This window comes from Typopeltis vanoorti, chromosome 18 (genome assembly GCF_054136105.1).
Source record: "Typopeltis vanoorti isolate ZY-2024b chromosome 18, IOZ_Tvanoo_1.0, whole genome shotgun sequence".
Lineage (NCBI taxonomy): Eukaryota > Metazoa > Arthropoda > Arachnida > Uropygi > Thelyphonidae > Typopeltis > Typopeltis vanoorti.
In genome coordinates, this window is record NC_143566.1 from 47,403,877 (window position 1) to 47,426,772 (window position 22,896).

General features: G+C 34.1%; 1 protein-coding gene across 1 annotated transcript in view; it reads right to left on the reverse strand.

The window, feature by feature from the left end:
* Positions 1 to 21,141, reverse strand: part of LOC150096632 (uncharacterized) — a 100,436-nt gene extending 79,295 nt beyond the window's left edge. The window contains exons 1-3 of the mRNA XM_090408597.1: positions 21,003 to 21,141; positions 15,771 to 16,613; positions 2,262 to 2,355 (exon numbers count right to left, since the gene is read on the reverse strand). Of these exons, the coding sequence (XP_090264723.1) occupies positions 2,262 to 2,355; positions 15,771 to 16,609 (933 nt within the window). The 5' untranslated portion in view covers positions 16,610 to 16,613; positions 21,003 to 21,141. The remainder of the gene's footprint in view (positions 1 to 2,261; positions 2,356 to 15,770; positions 16,614 to 21,002) is intronic.
* Positions 21,142 to 22,896: the final 1,755 nt, after the last annotated feature.

A 22,896-nucleotide genomic window follows, 5' to 3' on the forward strand; every position in this document is an offset into this window, starting at 1 on the left:
TTTACTATCTTTTTATAATAGAGTAACAGTAGAGTTGAATAAAGGAATTGGCTACACAATGATTCTGCTGGATTTTGCAAAGGCATTTGACAGAAAACCACATGGAGCTCAGTTACACAAATTAGAACAAATAGGGGATGGATATGACACTGGTTATGTGGATAAGATGGTAGCTGGTGGACAGATATCAAAAAGTTGTATACGGAAGAGCAGAATCCAAGAAAAAGCATCTGATTAATGGTGTGCTGCAAGGTTCCATGCTAAGACCACTACTGTTTAATTTAATTAAAAGAAACACATGTATTAACTACAGTGAAAATTATTTACTTGTAAATATTTCATCCTAAGTATCTTAGGACATCATCAGTACAGTAGTTTAAACAATAATAGGAATAACATACAGTTAGGGCGCATGATTACAATAGAATCTCATTAAACATGCGTAACGTGTTAAAAAAAAAAAAAAAAAAACCTAATAATAATTATTTTACACAATTTTGTATGACAATTGGCCATACTTTAGGAATAGTAAGAAAAGTTGCAGTTTAAATTTGGTCTGTCTAGTAGGGCTTCAGAACTTTCTTTATATAAATGTTCATGTTTATATAAAGATCTATGTAAAAGTTTAGACTTTTCCCAATGGATCCTATGGCTTGGATTTTCAATTCTGTGTTGAGAGAGGCCAAATTTCTGCGGTTTAAAAAGACGAATGTGGTCTTGATGTTCCGAGATGCGTTTCTGAACAGACCTACCTATCTGTCCAAAGTAAGACAATTTGCATGAGCATGGAATCTCATAAATGCCAGGCAACATCAAAGGTGAGAGTTTGTCCTTAGGAGAAGGTAACAAGTTGTAAATTTGTTGATAAGTTTGTAAGTAGTAGCAAAATTGTATTTCTTCATAATTTTAGAAAGACGTCCGGAGATGCCTTTGACGTAAGGTATGGGAATCCTATGGACTTCTTCTTGTCTAGTTTGATGTGTGGAAAAGTGACTGATGATTTTTTTGAGTTGTTTTAGGATTATAACCATTTAGGATGGCTGAAATCTGGCATTATTAAATCACTAGTTTCCAGAGCACACAAATTCTGCTCCTCTGAAGAATCTCTAAACCAAGAATTAGAAATAATCAAAAATACAGCCATCCTAAATGGTTATAATCCTAAAACAACTCAAAAAATTATCAGTCACTTTCCCACACATCAAACCAGACAAGAAGTCCATAGGATTCCCATATCTTACGTCAAAGGCATCTCCGAACGTCTTTCTAAAATTATGAAGAAATACAATTTTGCCATTACTTACAAACCTATCAACCAAATTTACAACTTGTTACCTTCTCCTAAGGACAAACTCTCACCTTTGATGTTGCCTGGCGTTTATGAGATTCCATGCTCACGCAAATTGTCTTACTTTGGACAGACAGGTAGGTCTGTTCAGAAACACATCTCGGAACATCAAGACCACATTCGTCTTTTCAAACTGCAGGAATCTGGCCTCTCTCAACATAGAATTGAAAATCCAAGCCATAGGATCCATTGGGAAAAGTCTAAACTTTTACATAGATCTTTATATAAACATAAACGTTTATATAAAGAAAGTTCTGAAGCCCACTACACAGCCCAAATTTAAACCGCAACGAAGTTCTTACTATTCCTAAAGTATAGGAAATTGTCATACAAAATTGTGTAAAATAATTATTATTAGTTTTTTTTTTTTTACTTCTGTAACACGTTATGCACGTTTAATGAGATTCTATTGTAATCATGCGCCCTAACTATATGTTATTCCTATTATTATTTAAACTACTGTACCGATGATGTCCTAAGATACTTAGGATGAAATATTTACAAGTAAATAATTTTCACTGTGGTTAATACATGTGTTTCTTTTAATTATGATCTCACCACAGGTTTCGTTATTTAAAAAAAAAAATACTGTTTAATTTGTTCATAAACAACATGGGAAATAATCTGAAAGGTGATATTCAGTTGTTTGCTGATGATGCAAAATTAGGTAGAGTAATAGTTAATCCAGATGATATGGAGAACTTGCAGGACGATTTAAATAGACTTCAGTATGGTAAAAGATAACGGGTATCAATTTAATGTGAAGAAATGTAAAATTGCCAAAAAATGTTTGCAATAGTGTAATGGAGATCATGCAATGTCGATGTCTTCTTATTGGCACAGTATTAATCCTATTAGAATAAAATTCCATAAAAATTAACTTATTCTTTCAATATATATGATTGAAACATACCTGAGCATTAACACATCTAGAAAACCACAGTCTTCCTACTTCATGTTGACAATATTCTCCAAATTTTGCCTTTTCTTCAAACGTTATGCTAATGCTAAAATTATCAAAGAAGGGTATATATTGAACTAGATTTCATGTAATGGTAATATGCATCATTTTTATTTCTTATGCTAAGTCTTATTAACTTTATTATCTTAGCACCCTGGGAAAAGTGTAGGGGGGGTGTTGGGGGAGATTGCACTTTCTTTAATAAAGTAACCTTACATTTATCAGAATAACTGATTAAATTATACCAAATTTAATTGTTATGCTGCTCAATATATTAATCAAAACATCAAAGCACTTTGGTATGCTTTGAAAATACAAAGACAATTAACTAAATCTTATTAGATTATAAATGCCAACAAATTCTATTCTAATGAATAGCAACACTAGTGAACATAAACTTTCATACCATTCCTCAAAATCATCCACAGTCTGCATGTTACCACACTTTCAGGCAATGCATTCCATGCTCCTACCACTCTCCATGCAAAAAAACTTACTTCTTACCCTTTTACTCACCACCTCCTTTTGCAACTTCCGAGGGTGGCCTCTTGTCCTTGTTACTTTCCCTTGTTCTACCATATGAAAAATCTCAATGTTAATACAATAACCCTTCAACAGCCTAAATGTCTCATATCCCACCTTTGCTTTTAATCCACCAAACTCTGCAGTCTGCATGTTCTCAGTCTATCCTCATAATCAACACCACACAGTTCATTTTTGTTATCCGTCTCTGCACCCTCTCCAAGGTTACTTCATTTCTTTCAAATCCCAGTGACAAGATCTGAGCACAGAAATCCAGATGTGGTCTGATCAAAGCTTTATACAACTGGGACTAGCACACTTACCTCTAATGTCAATGTTCTCCCTAACATAGCCAAAATTCTCTGAGATGTCTTCACAACCTCTGCAATATGTCCTTGGTACTTTAAATCTATCCACAATCACCCAAAGATCTCTTGCTTCATCCACTTCTTCCAGTATAACTCCAAGTATGAAGCATCCCATCTCTGAATCAAAAATTTTAAAACCTTACATTTAGTTGTGTTAAACCAACATCCCCATGCCTTTGCCATTCCTTTCAACTTATTCAAATCCTGTTGAAGAGTTAAAACATCAGCACTATTACTAAAAACCTTCCCAAGCTTTATATCATCTACAAACAACTGAACATCTCCCTGTAGTCCTGTGACAAATATCATTGACACAAAGCTTGAACAGCAATGGTCCCAGAACTGAACCATGTGGAAATCCACATGTAACCTTTCTACTCCCTGATACTGCTCTCCATATACAACTCTCTGATATCTATCAGAGAGCCAATCCAATCCACTAACCTGATATCCAAACCCATATGATGCAACTTAAAAATCAACTTGTCATGTGGCATCCTGTCAGATGCCTTGCTAAAATCCAAAAGTATCTATTGTAAAAGGTGACCAGATTACTAAAACAAGAGTGTCCTTTAACAAATCCATGCTGGCCTGCATAAATAACATTATCCTCATCTGCCCAATTCTGTATATGAATTCTTCTAAGAGTAAAGCCTGTAGTACCAGGATGAAACACTAATAAAGTTATCATTAAAAATAATTGTTGCAAGTTTTTCCACTTGGTTATACTATAAATTAAAGATAAAGAAATTATATTCTTGGTTTAATCCTTTATACAAGTGTAAGCAAACAAGTTTGTGCCTGAACTATTTTCCGGACTGGGGAAACTCGTATAAAGAAGATAATGACTTTGCATCACCTGCCTTAGTATCCCATAATGCAAAGCACATCTCCTTGCAGACATGTATAATGCTATGAATTATGGGAAGGATCACTACCCAGACTGATTTTGACCTTTATTAAGGTCTCATCAGTGGGAGCCAGACCCAGAAGTGATACCAAGGTTGAAGTCATGTTTTTGTATACGAGACTTCTGCATTACTTCAACCTTAGTATTACCTCTGGGTCTGGCTCCCACTGATGAGACCTCAAGAAAGGTCGAAACCAGTCTGGGTAGTGACCCTTCCCATAATTCATAGCATTATACATGCCAAGAATATAATTTCTTGATATCTTTAATTTATGATCATTAAATAGCTCAACTATGCCATGGGGTGGAAGGGGTGGTGAAGCGCAATACATAGCCTCTCACACTCAAATGTCAACCTCACCTTCCCATGGTCCATCCTGTTCTAAAAGTACAAACGAGGCACTGGCGACCGAGTATGGGCGGTATAACCTTAACACCCTAACAGAGTAAATGCTGTTAGATCTGCCTGTCCAGAGGCGTTAGGTAGCAGCCCTACCACTGGACTTACTCAGCGACAGGTTAGTAACCTCCCCTGGGGAAATTCAAAATACTTTCAAGTTTCATGCAAAGAAAAGCCGGACGGACTGTCAGGGAAAAGATCACAACCCAGGAAACGGTAAACGAAATTGGAAAAAGGAACACATAATGAAGATTGCAACATGGAATGTGAGAAGCATTGCACACAAAGAAGAAGAACTTGATAAACAACTAAACCAAGCTAACATAAAGATATGTATAGTAACAGAAACAAAGAAAAAACAAAAAGGTACAAAAGAAACAAACAACTATATACAAATCTACAGTGGGGTAAAAAAAGAAGAAAGAGCAAAAGCAGGTATAATGATTATGGTACATAAATCCCTAAAGAACAATATTGTATATTACAACTATTTGAATGAAAGACTAATAGAAATTAGACTCAAGACATTAAGAGGCCACATAACAATAATTGGTGCATATGCACCAGAAGAGGGAAAAGAAGAAGACAGTAATATATTTTATAAAGAATTACAGAATGCCATAGATAAAACAAACAAAACTGACTATTTACTGCTAGCAGGAGATTTAAATGCCAGAATAGGAAACAAAAAATACAAAACAAACATAGGTAAATTTGGCGAAGATACATGTAACCAAAATGGTCGCAGATTGCGCGATTTTGTCATTTATAATAATATGAGAATAATGAATTCAATGTTTAAACACAAGGAAATACATAAATATACCTGGTCAGCCAGAGGATACAAATCAGTAATCGACTACGTTATCACAAATTTTAAATTAGTGGAGTTAATTTTAGACGTAAGAGCATATCGAGGCTTTGAATTAAACTCTGATCATTATATGGTATCAGCAAAAATTCGTTTTAAACCAAAGTGGCTAAAAACACATAGAATTGAAAATTCTTACCAGCCAAGCTACAAAATTTCTTCATTACAGGATCCTCAAGTTAGACTACAATATCAAAAATGCACAAACTTAAAAACAGAAACCACACATGAATCAAGGGACATAGAAGATGAATGGGAAAATTTGAAACAAATTCTCACAAAAGCAGCAACAGAAACCTTAGGAATAAAGCACAAATGGATTAGAAAAAGAGGACTACGAGACTGGAACAAAGAAAGAGAAAATATAATAAAAACCAAAAAGGACAGTTACCAGAAATGGCTAAATTCCAAAACAATAGAAGCAGAAATAGAGTATAAAAGAAATAGTGCAATTGCAAAACGAGAAGTAAGGAAAAAACATAGAGAAAGATGGAACAATTTTGTAACAGAACTAGAAAAGGATTTATTTAAGCCACAACCCAAAACCTATAAAGTAATAAAATACATGAATAAAGAAATAAAAGAAAAGATAAAAATACAAACAATAGATTTAGAAAAATGGGTGACCTATTTCCAAAATCTCTGGACAGATGAGAACAATGAATTAAAATTTTATAAGACAAAGAATGACCTAATAGAAAATATCACAATGTCAGAACTGAAAAATATAATAAAGAAGATGAAAAATGGGAAAACGCCAGGAGAAGACAATATAAATATAGAACTCTACAAAAATGCAGGTGAAAAATTTAATGAAAGACTTTTGAAATTTTTTAATATGGTTTGGATGTCCGGAAAAACCCCTAACTCTTGGAAAAAAGCACTGGTCATCCCAATCTATAAAAAAAGGAAATAAAGACAATTGCAATAATTATAGGGGAATTAGCCTGCTGAATACAGGATATAAAATATATGCAGGAATATTAAAAGAGAAACTAAGCAGCATCGTAGAAAACAAATTACTAAAAGAACAAAATGGCTTCCGAAAAGGCCGATCCTGCATAGATCCAATTTTTACTTTAAAATTATTAATAGAAAAGAGAAGAGAATTTCAAAAAGAAACACATGTGGCGTTTATTGATTATGAAAAAGCTTTTGACAAAATTAGTCGACAAAAATTGTTTAAAATATTAACCAATTTAAACATACCAAACCAACTTTTACAATCTATTCAAGAAATACATACAGGAAATAAAATAGCAGTTAAATTAGAACACACCTCAGAATGGAAAGATATATCAAGAGGAGTACAACAAGGATGTACCCTCTCACCTCTGCTTTTCAATATATATATATAAATGAAATATTAATAATCTGGAAACAGCATAACCCATTTGGTATACAAATGACCCCGCAAATGAAGATAGATACACTACTATTTGCAGATGATCAAATAGTATTAGCTACATCAGAAGATGACTTACAAAGATCATTAAAATCATTAAATGATATCTCAAAGCAATATAATATGACAATATTCAAAGAAAAAACAAAAATAATGGCATTCAAAGGAGAAAACCCAATAAGAAGTAAAATAGTGATAGATAATAAAATACTAGAACAAGTAAACACTTTCAGATACTTGGGATGTGATCTATCATACGAAGAAGAAAAAGACATAGACACTAAAATATCAAACTTTGTCAAAGTAAATGGCATAATAAACAGTATATTTAAGCCATCCCTGGTACAAAAACACACTAGAATCAGACTATATAATGTCTTGTCAAAACCAACTCTACTATACGGAAGCGAAACATGGACCATGAAAAGGAAAGATGAAAAACGAATTCAAACAGCAGAAATGAAGTTCCTCAGAAAAACAGCTGGATATACCAAGTGGGACCACAAAACAAATGAAGAAATCTTACAATCCCTAAAAATCAAACCAATTAATTACTACATAAGACAGTATAAACAGAAATGGCTAGAACATTTAAATCGAATGGACAACAGCAGACTACCAAAAATATTATACAGATACAAAATAAGTGGAAAAAGAAGAATCGGAAGACCAAGAAAGAGATGGCATGAGACCGGAACAGGCCACATGGCCTATATTCCATGTTAGGAAGAAGAAGAAGATATCTTTAATTTATGATCATTAAATAGCTCAACAATGCATTCTGCTTTGGTGACCCTTCCCATAGCTACCCAGCGAGATAATCTGTCCACTATAATTTTTCCTCCTATTAGCCACATAGCAAAAAAAACCCTTGGGATTTTTCTTGAATTGCAGTGCCAGTCTCCTCTCATATTCTAATTTTTCTCTCCATACAACACTAGTCACCTTCCTAGCATGAGCCTTATATTTCTCAATAAACTGTTCTCTACCTCTCTTTATATACCTTCCATAATCTCTTTTTCTTCTGCAATACCCCTTTTATTTCTTTTGTCATACATTTGACTCCAAATTGCTTTATCTTCTTCACCTAGAACTATACAATCTGTTATTGTTGTCAATAATTTTTTCTTAAATCTCTCTCATGCAACGATAACCCCCTTCCTTTAAATTCTTTCATCCATTGCACTACTTGGATAAAGGATTAATTTATACTATAACCACATGGAAAAACTTCCAACATCTATCTCTAATCCAGAGTGTTTTAGTAATAAGGAGAAGGTAATTTGAAGAAAGAGAACATTTTGCTACTTTATGGTGGCAACAACTCTGACAAACATGAAAAAAAAAAATTAATGAAAGAATAAGGAAGCTAAGAGTACAAGCAAAATGGTTGAATATAACCTAATCCTTAAATAGCACATATCCTTATGGACAAGTATAATGCTATGCATTATGGGAAGGGTCACTATCCTGTCATATTTCCACATACAAGTAGCCAAATGGTGTCACACCTTTTGGTCCTTACGAACATAAATAATGCATAGCATTATTTATGTTCGTAAGTATATGTGCTTTGCATTATGGGATACTAAGGCAAGTGATGAGAGGTCATTAGTCTCTATATAGAAGTTTCCCAGTCCTGAAGCTACTTCAGGTGCAAAATTTGATTGCTTACACTTGGATAGAGGATTAAATCAAGAATGTAATTTCTTGGCATCTTTAATTTATAATATAACAAGTGAAAAAACTTCCAACATCTATCTCTAATCCAGAGAGTATTTTAGTAATAAGGAGAAGTAATTTGAAAGGAAAATAACTTTTTGCTACTTCATAGTGGAAACACTCTGACAAACATGAAAGAAAAAAAAATTAATGAAAGAATAAGAAAGCTAAGAGTATAAACAACATAGTTGAAGATAACCTTTATTAATGTGTGTGCACGCACGCACACACACACACGAAGAAGTAAAAGATGAATTGTATGAAGAATCAAACTAATCCTCGAAAAAATTCCACAAGAGGATATAATCATTTTATTAGATTACCATGCAAAAATTGGAAAAGAAGAAATATATAAAAATATTATTGGAAATCAGAGCCTTCATAAAGAGACAATATTATTGGAGAAAGTTTAATTAATCTGCCTGCATCCAAAAATTTAATAATAAGCAGCACTATGTTTATGAGGAAGAATATACACCAATAAACATGAAAATCTTCTGATGGATGTATAATCAATCAAATATGTTCAATTAAATTTCATTCAGAGCTTTAGAGGAGCTGAGTGCGATAGTGATCATTTTCTAATTAATGTTATTCTTAGGTTAAAATAAAGTAAAAATATTTTTCAGTCCATGCTTTTAATATTTTTCAGCTGAGATACAATATTAACAAACTAGATAAAACAAAAGTGAGAAGAAAGTATGAACGTGAATTAAAACAGAAGTTTAAAAATAGGCAGCTGGAAGAGAATGAAAATATTGAAAACATCTGGAATTATATCAAAGATAGCATAGAAGTAGCAGTATAAAACTCAACAGGAATTCAAATTAATTGAATTCTAGTTGAACCACACAGAAAAGAAAAATTAAGTGAACAGATTGAAGAAATCCAGAAATACTTAACAGTAAATATCCCTAGAAAAAGTTTCCATGAAATTAAAAACCAAAAAAACAAGTCCACACATGAAAACAGCAATAATCAACAATAGCAATGGGTAAATACTAGCCACCAGAGATGAAATAGCAAAAGATGATGATGCCGAGTCTTTTAAATAGAATATGATAGTCCTTTGACTCCATGAAGGTCAGATGTTAATAAATATTTAAAACTTTACTAGCTGAAGTTATAAAGCAGTTCAAAGACAACGAAACACCAGGTATTGATATAACACTAACTAAAATCAAATATAGAGGAAGTGAATTAACCACTCATATACATAAGCTGGTAAATTTAATATGGGGAAAAGATGAAATACTCACAGAATGGAGAATTGCTAATTATCCCAATATATAAAAATGAAAACAAAAACGAATGTGAAAATTACAGTGGGAGGGGAGAGGGAATATCACAACTGTCAGCAGGCTACAAAATGTATGCAATATTATATTAAAAAGAATCTTACCTTATGCTGAAGAAAATATAGGTGAATATCAAGCAGTATTTACTAGAAATAGATTGACAGTTGACCCAGAGTTTTACACAGACAGTAAAAATAAAAATAAACAGAATATAATTTGCAAGTTCATATTTTATTAGATTTTAGAAAAGCATATGATAGCATTCATAGAGAAAGTCTTTAGGAAGTATTAGATAAAGCTTTCTCCTATCTAATACTTTATCTTATATAAGATAAAGTATTAGATAGGAATACCTCACAAGATAATGTTTAATTGAAATTTATCAGCCGAAGTATGGTATTGGCTAATGGAATTAGATCTGACCCTTTTGATATTAAAGGGGGATCGAAGCAAGGAGATGCCCTTTTGCCCATCCTTTTTAAGTTAGCATTAGAAAAATGTATTCAAGAAACTGTAAAAGATAACAAACAGAACAGTAATATTATGATATGTAGATAATATGTCTCGGAGAAAATGCTGAAGATGGAATAATTTAGAAAATTCAAAACGGGTGCTGTAAGATTATAAATCAACTAGGATAAAACTGAATATTTAAAAGTGTGCAGAAATCACAATCAAGGGCAAAATGACTAGTTTACCATTGATAACCTGAAATTTAAAAGTACCGATTCTTTCAAATATCTTGGAATATTGATTACCCGAGATAATAAAATTAGTACAGAAATAAAAGCTAGAATACATGCCTCCAAAATCATTCATTACATCATTTATTATCTTCCAAAATTCTGTCAATCACAGTTAAAACAGAAATATACAAGATAATCATTAGACATTTTGTTTTATATGGAGCAGCAACCTGGAGTATAACAGAGCAAGATGCAAAAGATCTCTGAAATAAAATCTTCAAAAAAGTCTATGGACATGTAAGAGATAATACAGCAGGTGAATAGAGAAGACAACATGATCAAGAACTATATGAACTCTATAAATCCCCACTTCTAGATGATGAAACCAGAGTTTGCAGATTAAGATGACTTGGGCATGTGGAAAGAATGGCTGAGGAGAGAATGGTTAAAACAAGCATCCAAGATGAATGGGAAGCAACCTAGAGATAGATTGCAACTGCACTGGAGAGATAATATCCAATATAACTTAGCTGAGATAGGAATCCAGGACTGGAATAAAAGAGCTAAAGACAGAAAAGAATGGAAGTTGGTACTTGCAGCAAAAAGCCTTAGAGGTTCAGCAATCTAAGGAAGAAAAAGCTGTGCTTTAAAGAATTACTGAAACCTCATTTTTATAAATGGATAAAACACTTTTCCTGGATGAATATTATTCAGTAAGAATATTACTTCAGTCATAGAGAATTTTATTATGAGAATTATGCAGCACAGCCACCACTTGTGGTGGCTGTGTTTCTGGATTTTTGTGGATTTCTCTCATAAGAAGGGCTACATACAGAACTACAGGTTAGGCAATTATAACAAGCTTCAGAGTGAGCTTGCAGCCGTCCCGTGGCAGAACAAATTGCAGGGGAAAGATGTTAGCAGTGCATGGGATAAAATCAGTGGGTATCTGAGGAAGGCAACATCAGATTGTGTCCCCATGGTCAGAAAGACATACAAGGTAGGTGTTAGACGGATGAGTAGCAGCATCAAGCTTGATCTGCAAAAAAAGAAAATGTTATGGAGAATTTACAAGGAGAAAGGCGATCAGTACACCCATCAGCAGTATAAGGCTCAAGCTAGGAAGGTTACCAGCATAATAAGAAAAGCTAAATCAGATTATGAGAAGACCTTAGCCAAGGATATCAAGGGTAATCCCAAAGAGTTCTTCCGTTATGTGGCAAGTAAAAGGAAGAATGACTTCAGAAGGATAACTTTAGTGGGCGCTGATGGTATTGAGGTGACAAATTCAGATGGAATAGTAGAGTTACTGAGTGATCACTTTTCAAAAGTCTATCACCCAAGTGAAGATATCTCTGTACCTGTACCAAAAAACTAATGTGAGAATTGAAGTTAAGAAATCAGAGGTACTTAGTATATTGCAAAATTTAAATGCAAACACTGCTGTAGGTTTAGATGGAATATCAACTAGAGTGTTGCGTGAATGTGCAAATGAATTGTCAACACCTCTTACTTGGTTATTTAACTTGAGTTTGAACTCTGGTATGGTCTCTAGGGAGTGGAAGGAAGGCAAAGTATTCCTTTGCATAAAGGTGGCTCTAAAACTGCGGTAGTTAATTACAGGTGAATCACCATCTCGGGAGTGGTGATAAAAATATTAGAAAAGTTGGTTAAAGACAAAATTCAAGAATGGGTGGATCAGGATATGATACTCTATAGGGGCCAAGATGGTTTTGTTAAAGGTCGATCCTGCATTAGCAATTTATTAACTTTTTATAATAGAATGACATTTGAGTTGGACAAAAGAAATGGCGACATAGTAGTACTTCTGAATTTTGCTAAGGCTTTTGACAGGATATCCCATGGAATACTGTTGTGCGAATTGTAGCACATGGGGATGGATACTAAACTGGTGATATGGATAGGAAAATGGCTCAGGGTGAGATACCAGAAGGTGGTGTATGGAGGAGCAGAGTCCAGGATGAGGCAGGTGACCAGTGGTGTGCCTCAGAGCTCTGTGTTGGGCCATTGTAGTTTAATTTGTACATAAATGATATAGGAAATGGCTAAAAGGGAGATATTCAGTTGTTTGCTGATGATGCACAGTTGGGTAGTGCAATAAAAAATCAAGTTGATGTTGAGAGTTTGCAGGATGATTGCAAAAAGTAATGGATATCAATTCAATGTGGAAAAGTGTAAAGTTATGCATTTTGGGATTAAAAGATTACCAGCTGTGTACTACATTGATGGAATGGCACTCCAAGAAATTGATGAGGCTAGGGACTTAGGGGTGTTGGTGGATAGGGAGATGAAGTTCAGGGGACACATTGCTAAGGTGTCCAAGATTGCACATAGAATTACTTGGTTATTGAGAAGCACACTAACATCCAGAGATAAAGAGGTTATTATTCCCCCTTTACAAAGCATTGATACTTCCACATTTGGATTACTGTGCTCAGGTCTGGTCACCTGGATTCCTTCGAGATGAGGTTGTGGAGAGGGTTCGGAGGAGAGTGATTAAGTTGGTGAGTGATGTAAAATATGCCCTCTACATTGATAGATTGAGAGCTTATGGATTGCAGAGGTTGGTTGATAGGCAGAGAAGACAGGATATGATAGAAACATCGAATTACTAAAAAGGTTTTTATAAGATTGATGCAGGGGAAATGTTTCAGCTGTGTGATAGTGATGGAAGAACAAGAGGTCATCCCTGGAAATTAAGGAAAAGTGTGATTAACAAGGGTGTGAGAACGAGGTTTTTCGCCTGGAGGGTGGGGAATGAGTGGAATGCATTGCCTGACTCAGTTGTGAGTTCTTTGTCTGTAAATGAATTCAAGAAGAGATATGATAGATATTGTTTTGATAGTTTGAGTCTCTCGCGAAGAGTCTACTGACTCCATGGAGATACCCGTAATAATAATAATAATTTCCATATGCAATTTCTGATCAAATATCCCATTTAGAAACATATCATTTCTAATGGTTTTTTCCTTTTTATGTGACTCTCAGCCATAAAAGGCTGTAAACCTACATCACATTAGTAGTACCAAGAGTAGACTGAGTTTTTTTTTTTTTTTTTTTAAATCTGAAAACCCTGATCTAGAGCCCACTCACAATATCTTAAAGAGCATTTTTAACGTGACTATTTTTTTAATTATTATACAAAGATCTCAACAGAATCTAAAAACATTGTACAAGATCCACACACACATTACTGACAATACCTAGCATATCTCATCTTAAACTCATTCAGTGACAAAGCACTCTTTATTACATTGACAAACTACTCCACATCAACTGTACTCTCAATAGAGAACCTATAGAACAAGTAAAATATTTCAGCTATTAGGCACAACTTTTAGTGAAGTGGCAAATTAAATATGGAAACAGACAACAAAATAAGCACAGCTGGTACAGTGGAAAACTAATAAATATATTTATGTGAAATAAGAGAGAAATTAGTAAAAATACTAAACAAGCAGTATTATTATTATACAGGCACCTCCATGGAATCCGAAGACTCATCGCAGGAGACCCAATCTACATACCTTTCCTTGAACCCATTAACAGACAAAGCACTCGCAACTGACTCTTGCAATCCATTCCACTCATTCACCACTCTCCGAGCAAAAAGATATGGTCCTCACACCTTACTAACCACACCTTTATTCAACTTCCAGGGATGACCCCCTTGTACTGTTCCCTCTAGCCAAGTGCTAAAACATTTCCCCTGCATCTATCCTATAAAACACTTTAAGCAACTTAAATGTTTCTACCATATCAACAAACTTCTGCAATCCACACACCTTCGATCTATTCTCATAGGGAACATTCCACAGGCCACTCACCATCTTGGTCACTCGCCTCTGAATCTTCTCCACCACTTCCTCATCCCTAAGAAACCCAGGGGACCAGACTTGAGCACAGTAATCCAGATATGGGTGTATCTAGGCCTTATAAAGAGGAATGACAACCTCCTTATCTCTACTTGTTAATTTTTTCTTCAAGAGCCAAGTAATCTTATGGGCTACCTTAGCAACATGTCCTCTAAACTTTACTATCTGTCTACTGCTAGCCCTAAATCTGTAGCTTCATCTATTTCCTGGAGTACAGTATCATCAATGTGACACACATGGCTTGTAATCTATTTATCCCAAAATGCATAACTTTACATTTCTCAACATTAAACTGACACCATTAACTTCTGACAGCCTATTTAAATCATCCTGTTCTCCACATTGTCTTGATTAACTACTACTCTACCTAATTTTGCATCATCAGCAAACAACTGAATATTTCCTTTCAGGATTTTTCCTATATCATTTATGTACAAATTAAACAGCAATTGTCCCAGCACTGAACCTTGCAGAACACCACTAGTCACCTGTTTTTGCATTGATTCTACCCCTCTATATACAACTTTTTGATATCTGTCTAGCAGCCACCCTCTTATACACTTAACCAGTATCATATCAATTCCCATTTGTTCTAATCTGTGTAACAGAGTTTCATGTGGCATTCTGTCAAAGTATACTAGATAGTATTCAAAGAATTGGATAGAAATCATCTGATCAAAGATTGGAGACAATGAGATTTCTGAGAAAAATTAAAGGTGTGAACAGATGTCATCAGTTGTACATTGTTAGCATTCAAGAATATGTGAGCAGAGCTAATCTAAGGTAGTATGGTCATTTACAAAGAATGGAAAAGGAAAGATTAGCAAAACAAGTGTTTGATGCCAGAAAAAGATCCAAAAAGAAGACCAAAGTGACAGTCAGAAGTGCCTTAGAAGAAGAAAATGTTAGATATGACAATACTGGAGAGCTGACAACTACAGAATTAAACTATTAAATTCTTCACTACAGATTTTAATATTCCAGTAAGCTAGAAATTAGTAAAAATCCTTCATAGTTTATTTAAAATATAATCTTTTCTTTTAAATTTCACATTTGCAAAAAAAGGATTAACATTATCTGTAAGCTTTAATTTTATATTACAAAAGTGGACAATCATGAACCCAAGAGTTCAGTCACTTTCAGTTGTATCTAATTGTTTTATTTACTGCCTAAACAAGCTGTGTCTATAAAAGGTACAATAAACTTCAAGTAGAGTCAGTTACATGACATCTGATAGACTGCAAATAGTTGGGAGCATTGATGGGAAAAAAGAATAAAAAACAGCAAAATAAGGGGATTGAATGTTTTGCAACAACTCTCCATATTGAGAAAATATATTTCATTGAAAATTTAATTCTCAAATTTGTTAAACATATATATTACCTATTACTGAAGATTTTCACCACAAATGCTTTCATAAATTCCATAGTTTCAGTTGAAAATTCATCAGGCTGACTTTCACAACTTGTACTGGAAGCCCAAGACTGTATCGATCCACCTGAACCAGATCTTCCAATACCTAACCCTCGTCCTTCAGGTATTGATTCTGCATCAGAGGAATCTAAACTTGTGCTTTGCCCATATGCATCTGATTCACTACCAATTCCTACTGAATCCTTATGGCGAAATACAAAGAAAGGATCATACCTGGCAGCAACATTTGCTGAGTAACTGCTACTATTGTCAAGACTCTGGCCACTATCAACAGTATCTAAAGAATCCTGAGAGGGTTCTCTCGTAGTGCGTGTTTTAAAATCTTCAGTATTATTTATTTCTGGTTGTCCATACACTGATCTGTCTTTTCTTCTGGCAGAACGTACTTTTTTTTTCCTACGATTTTGTCCTTCAGGTAAATTTTCAGCACTAGAATAATGCAAGCTTCTAGAAGAACATTCATGAGAAGGTGAATTCTTTGGAGATATTTCACTTCTGGAAGAGGAATCTGAATCAAATGCGTCAAACCTTAAACTTAATGCTGCTTCAAGTCTTGATGATAATCCTGTCAATATTCCATGGTTAGCACTGAGAACAGAACTGAAGAAACTCTGAGATTTCTTTGATGATGACCACTTCTCTCTATTTTTAGAATGAAGTACATGATTACTCTTTAAGCTATTAGTAGATGTATTAAACACTGAAGATAAAAATCCAGATTTTTTAGATGATCCAAAATTATCTTCTCTAGAATCTTTAGAAGAATAATCAACACTTCTAGAAATCATGCTTCTGCAAATGTAAGAATTAATATTCAATATTTATAAACAACAAATCACAGAACACAGTTTCATATTATTGCAAAGTTATTTGAAGGATGCAAGAAAACTGATTTCTTTCTTTAAACTTAGTTTCTTATTAATCAAAGTACTGAAATATAACAGCCATTTCGGGTTTGTGTGTGTGTATGTGCGCGCGCTTGCACGTGAATTCTACTCTTCATCTCTATCTATAAATAAAGCAAAATTATTTCAAGTTCTTAACAACTCATTTGTATGGGAAAACATAAAGGGGCTTTTAATTAAGAGCTTTTTCAACTAAAAGCATGGGGTTGATATAGAGGCTGCAGGATTCTTTTTTTTTTTTCTCCTAAAAAAGATTAGCAGAGAAATGTGTGTATAATTAAAAAAATACAACAGATTTGAAGCGAAGTAGGGTGGGCTGCAAAAATGACCACCACAAATGAGTCCTAAGATTCTGTACATATGTCAAGTAACACCTACAATGACTAAGAAATATTATTATATGCAAAAAGTGAGCCAAGTGCTAAGCAAATCAGTCGATGAAATTTAGAAGCAACTACATTGTTAACATTTTTATTATTGTTATTGCTGCTGTAAAAATATTACTCAAATTTGAGAGGAGAAATTGACATGCTCACCACTAGCTGTGGAGCTGCTATTCCTACTAAACTGCAGACAACCTTTACGGTCATTTATTTTAAATGCGATAGCACTTTTTTCTTTCTTCCTTCTAATGAAGGAGAGAGAGAGAGAGAGAGAGAGAGAGAGAGAGAGAGAGATGACAAACAGAATAATCGAAATCTGTTTGTTGATTAATTGTAGTTTTCTTCCTCCTCCTCCTCCTTCCTTTCCTCCTTTAGACTAATCTTTCTCTTCCATTTTGAAGTAGGCTGAAATTCTTAGAGAATTTAAAGTAATGAATACCTAACAAAAATTCAAAAATGGACTGAAACTGGCTGAAAGATACAACCTGTAATAGAAGAGCAACTTCCTCCACCCCCCACACACAAAACAAACCCTCCCCTTTATTTCAGTTTAACTGGACTGAAATTCTAATAGTACCTTAAATGAACTATATATTATTCTGACTAAAATCAGTCTGTGGAATAATACTTTGCATTAGATTTAATGCTTTAAATTTGGCAGAGAACACAGAATTTCAAGCAAAGTATTGAAATATTTTGACTACATCCTTTCAGAATAGTCAAAAGCCAGCTAGTTTAATTTAAATGAAGAATGATAGTTTCTTGATATCTGACAGTTTTTCCCATCCAAATTTGTTTACATTAGGAGTGTTCTGTAGAGCATAAGTATATTCCCAGAATTACCTTTCTTTTGAACATTAGTCTTTTTTTTTAGGATAAGTTTTTCTCCATCTCACTGTGTGTAAGGTAATGAGCATATGGTCGGCTAATTCAATTTGTCAATACTCATAACTATATAATTCTGATGTTCTCTCCATGGTGCAGGATCTAATAAACTGCCAATAATAATGGAGTTTACATTGGCAGTTTCGCAAATCTGCAACAAAATGGAAAGAACACCGAAATAATATAATTATGGAAAAACCTAATAATAAATTGATTGTAAAAAATTGATTATACAGATATTTCTTCCTGCTTATCAGTAACACATCAGTATACAATTTAAAGAAAAGAAACAGTAGAACACATGAATTACATTAGAATCTCTCTCTCTCATATATCAGGGGCAAATATTCCAGGTGTGCGATGCACACCCATGGAATAGCAATTTCACCGATATTATATTTTTGCATTTATTTCTATTAAAGACTCCCCTAATTGTTTCCTGACTTTCGTGCTATTCCTGAAATTAAACACAATATATCAATGCTTCATGAAGAGGACACTTTTCTACATGTAAATATTGCATCACTTGGGAAATAATAATTTCCCAAGTGATTACTATTTCCAATTTCTGTGGATATTATATGGCTGTATTTAAAAATCGTATCAAAATTCAAACCATCTGAGTCTCACTCTAGTATTTGCCAATGATAATCCAATCTCAATAAGAAGCATATTTGATACTGCTGTCACCATGGCAGCGGTATCATCTTTAAAGTTTGCATCATCATGAAACAATTGAATATGCCTGTCAATCCATCAGAAAGATGGATATATAAAAAAAAAAAAAAAAGAACCCTGTGACATGCTGTTCGTTGGCTACCTATTTTTTTTTTTTCTTTTCTTTTTGTTTGGGGGGGGAGGATGTTTCCCTGTCCTCCTCCTATATGGAACTTGCTAGACGCATTAATCTTGTAGACAACTGATCGTCTTATATTGATATTATCCATAGCATTCTCCCACCCCCATGCCTCAACTTATGCCAACTTTCTATACAGCAAACTGGATGCATAATCTCATCTACCCTTATGACATTATGCTTCTGTGTTGCCACGGCAACAGTATACTGCAGACTGTGTCTACAGTATAGATATACAGACTATGCTTTTAAGAAAGAGATGATATTTTAGTACAGTAATCACTAGCTTGATATTTATTTTCATATCAAGGTTTGGGTGAATTTCCAGTGATGAGCTAAGGACTTACATAATGTCAGCAATCATAATAATAAAAATTTATGCTAGTATATTAATAATATATTAGAATAAATTAATTATATTAATAACATTAAAGCATATATTAATACATTGCTGATTAAGCTGTACATCATAATGGACAACATTTATTTATTCGTATATTTAAATCTTTGCTATTAGATATTTAACCATATAAATTATTGAAACACACCAATGCATAGCTCACTGAACACATACAAAAAGATAGGAAAAAGGCAATGGTAAAAAAAAAAATAAACAACAAGAAATAAAAACATGCAATAAACTTACACGAATTTTTTCTTATGCATAAGCTGATAGTCAAACTAGAGCGGATGGGGTTGGATATTAGAGTAGTGCATTGGATCAGAGACTGGCTATCTGATAAATATTAGCAAGTTGTGCATGGGGGAGCAATATCCCGGAAGATGAAAGTCACTAGTGGAGTATCTTAGGAGTCTGTTTTAGGACCATTACTGTTTAACTTGTATGTTAATGACATTGGCAAAGATTTGGATGGAGATATTCAGTTGTTTGCAGATGATGCAAAGTTGGGACGAACTATGAAGAGTAGAGAAGATGTTGTGGCCTTACAAGAAGACTTGAATAAATTAAGTGAATGGGGATGCGAGTTCAATGTCACAAAATGTAAGGTTTTAAAATTTGGGAAACAAAGATGGGATGTAGAATTCATGCTTGGTGGGGATATATTGTCGGAGATGGAGGAAATAAGAGATCTTGGGGTGATAGTGGATAAGGATCTAAAATTTAGGGGACACATTGCCAAAATTGTGAGGACAACACAAAGACTTCTGGGAATGATGCAGAGGACACTGACTTGTAGAAGTAGGGAGATTCTTGTTCCATTGTATAACGCTTTGATTAGGCCACTCATGGACTACTGTGCATGCACAGATTTGGTCATCTAGTTTTCAAAAGGACAAAGATATGTTGGAAAGAGTCCAGAGACAACTGATTAAGGTAGTTTCTGACCTCTAGAATGTTGAATATGAGGAAAGGCTGAGAAGATGCAATTTACAAAGTCTAGTGGATAGGAGGAAGAGGGAGAGATATGTTAGAGATGTAGAAGTTAGTAAGGAGTTGTTATAGGATCAATGTTGGAGAGGTTCTACAGAAAACAGTGAGAGATCATCCCTGGAGGCTGTGAGCAAGGGAGTGAGAAGCAGGTTTTTTGCATGCAGAGTTGTGAATAATTGGAATGCCCTGCCTGAGAGTGTGGTGTCTGCAGAGAATTTGAGTGTGTTTAGGGCATGATATGATGAGCTGTGTGTATGATAAAAGGGCCTCCTAGATGAGTCTTTGACTACACGGAGTCTTGAGATAATAATAATAATAAAAATAATCAAGTGCATGAGATATCAAAATATATAAGTAAAATCATTGCGATAAGAAATGCCAACTTTCTTACAGGTTCCTTTCTTACAGAAATGTTACATGAAAACAAATGTATGGGACATTATGAATTTATCATTCCACGCTATTTACAAAATTTATTATAAGTACTAAAAAAAAAAAATACACCTTTTAGGCATACTGAAATGTTATTAAATCTTAAGTTTTGTTTTGAATGTTAAAAATACAAAATATATTATAATCCATTTTAATGAAATATTAATTGGGTCTAGTTAGTGATCAATAACACGTTCATACTATTCATATTATGGTATAAGAGCGTCAGAATGCCGGTACCTCGAGGAGCGTTTAAACGTGTAGTAATCAAAATTATTTCACAAGTATCACATATATGTATCAGAATTTTATTTAAATAATACACACCTTCACAGTGGAAGCTTTCCACAGACGGGAATGGCTCAGTTCTACGAAAATATCATTAAAATTGATTAAACAAGTGTAAACGCTTTTCTGTTTAAATGCACAGAACAGCCTGCCACATCAATGAACACGCACACTCTCGTCCGGTATTCCAGTAACGGAAAGTAAACACTTATCGCATATCATAGTGGTACTATGGAACTGCAACTGAGCATGAGCAACTAAGTGAACTGTTAAATTTATGTACGGTATTAGTTTTACATTCAGTGACTCTGGATAAAGATTTACCTCACCGAGTGATCATAATTATAAGGAACATGAAGTCTGGTTTTTTTAATTTTATTATTTATTTATTTATTTTTGCTTCCCTTGAGGTGTAATCAATAAATGAATTCGTGGTAACTGATTAATATAAAATCTGTTGAATGTAGAAAAATAAATGCCTCCCCCTCTACCCCATCCATGAAGTAACTTATTCACTTATACTGTATGTATTGCCCCTAATTTTTGCCGATTATAGCACTATTTGGGATGCTGTATTTTCGGCAGCATTTCAGAGCTGCATGAGCGTAGGGAGGAAGAAGAATTTAAGCAGTTATTATTATTATTATATTTTTCTACTATGTAGATATGATGTGAGTGAATATTATTATTATTACGTGACATCTCCAAGGACTCGTTGAGAGTGGGCATTCTACTCCACAACTCTCTGTTTCAATCACTTAATCCACCAACTACACACAGAACCACTACTACCATCGTCATCATCATCCAATGAATATGTTTAATCGAATTCCACCAAGGCTGAAAGATTCGCTCGCATTAACTCTAAAACTCCTAGCATGTGTAAACTAGCCATACGATTTAAATTATACATTTTTGGTCGTTTTGAAGAGCAAAATGGGTCGTGGTAGGGAAAAACTTCCCAGCATTGGCCATATATGTTTCGTTCCTACTCCTTAGTGCTGAATTTAGAGACTCCGAGCTAAAGGCATCAGGCTCACGGGAATAAAACAATCTTCAATAACAGAAGGGATACCTAGATTTTCTAGCTTGGAACGCCTTCTAGGCCACTGACTGGATGACGTTCGAAGCTAGTTTGTTTCGTACGAAAAAACTAAATACATTAAGTTTTCTTTTACATTTTTCAGAAAAAAAAAAAATTTCTAGTTTGTTAAGTTAAGAAGTCAGTGATAAATTCCGTTCATAGTTAGCATGTTTTTGAATCTTTTCAAATGATTTAAAAATTTTAAAAGACATCACACGGTGGGCCCATATCCTTAATAACTTTGACTTTATTCCAACCATAACAACCTAATTCTGATGGAAACTCTGGTTTCCAGAGTCAAATCGGCTCGCGCATGCACACATAAACGATAGTTACATAGGTATAAATGCCTCCATAACACATGTACGCCCTTCGGTTTAAAAATGCGAAGTTCGATTCTCGTCGTGACGAGATGAATCTTTATGTATATATAAATATATATAAACATTTTTAAATATATATTTATTTATTTAAAACTGAAGGTAAATTAGCCGAAACTCGGGTTTTTCATACATGCATACAGATTCGAATGTTATTGGCGTGCAGGTGGATTAAGTGGTGGAGACGGAGAGTTGTCTAGTGGACAATGCTACGAGCCATAACAAACAAAACTAATAGTCATAATACATTTTTTTAGTGTGGTTAAGTTATGTCTATTCTATTAATACCACAATTAGAGGCGAACAAAAAGGGAATGGCTTGAACAGTCTACCGGTTCCAGTTCACTCAGTGATAAAATTTTTAATCAACTATTCATGGCTTGAACTGCTATTTATATTACTATTGGTTTGGATACTATTTTGAAAACTATTTTATATTATTGGTTTGGATATCAATTCGATGTTGCAT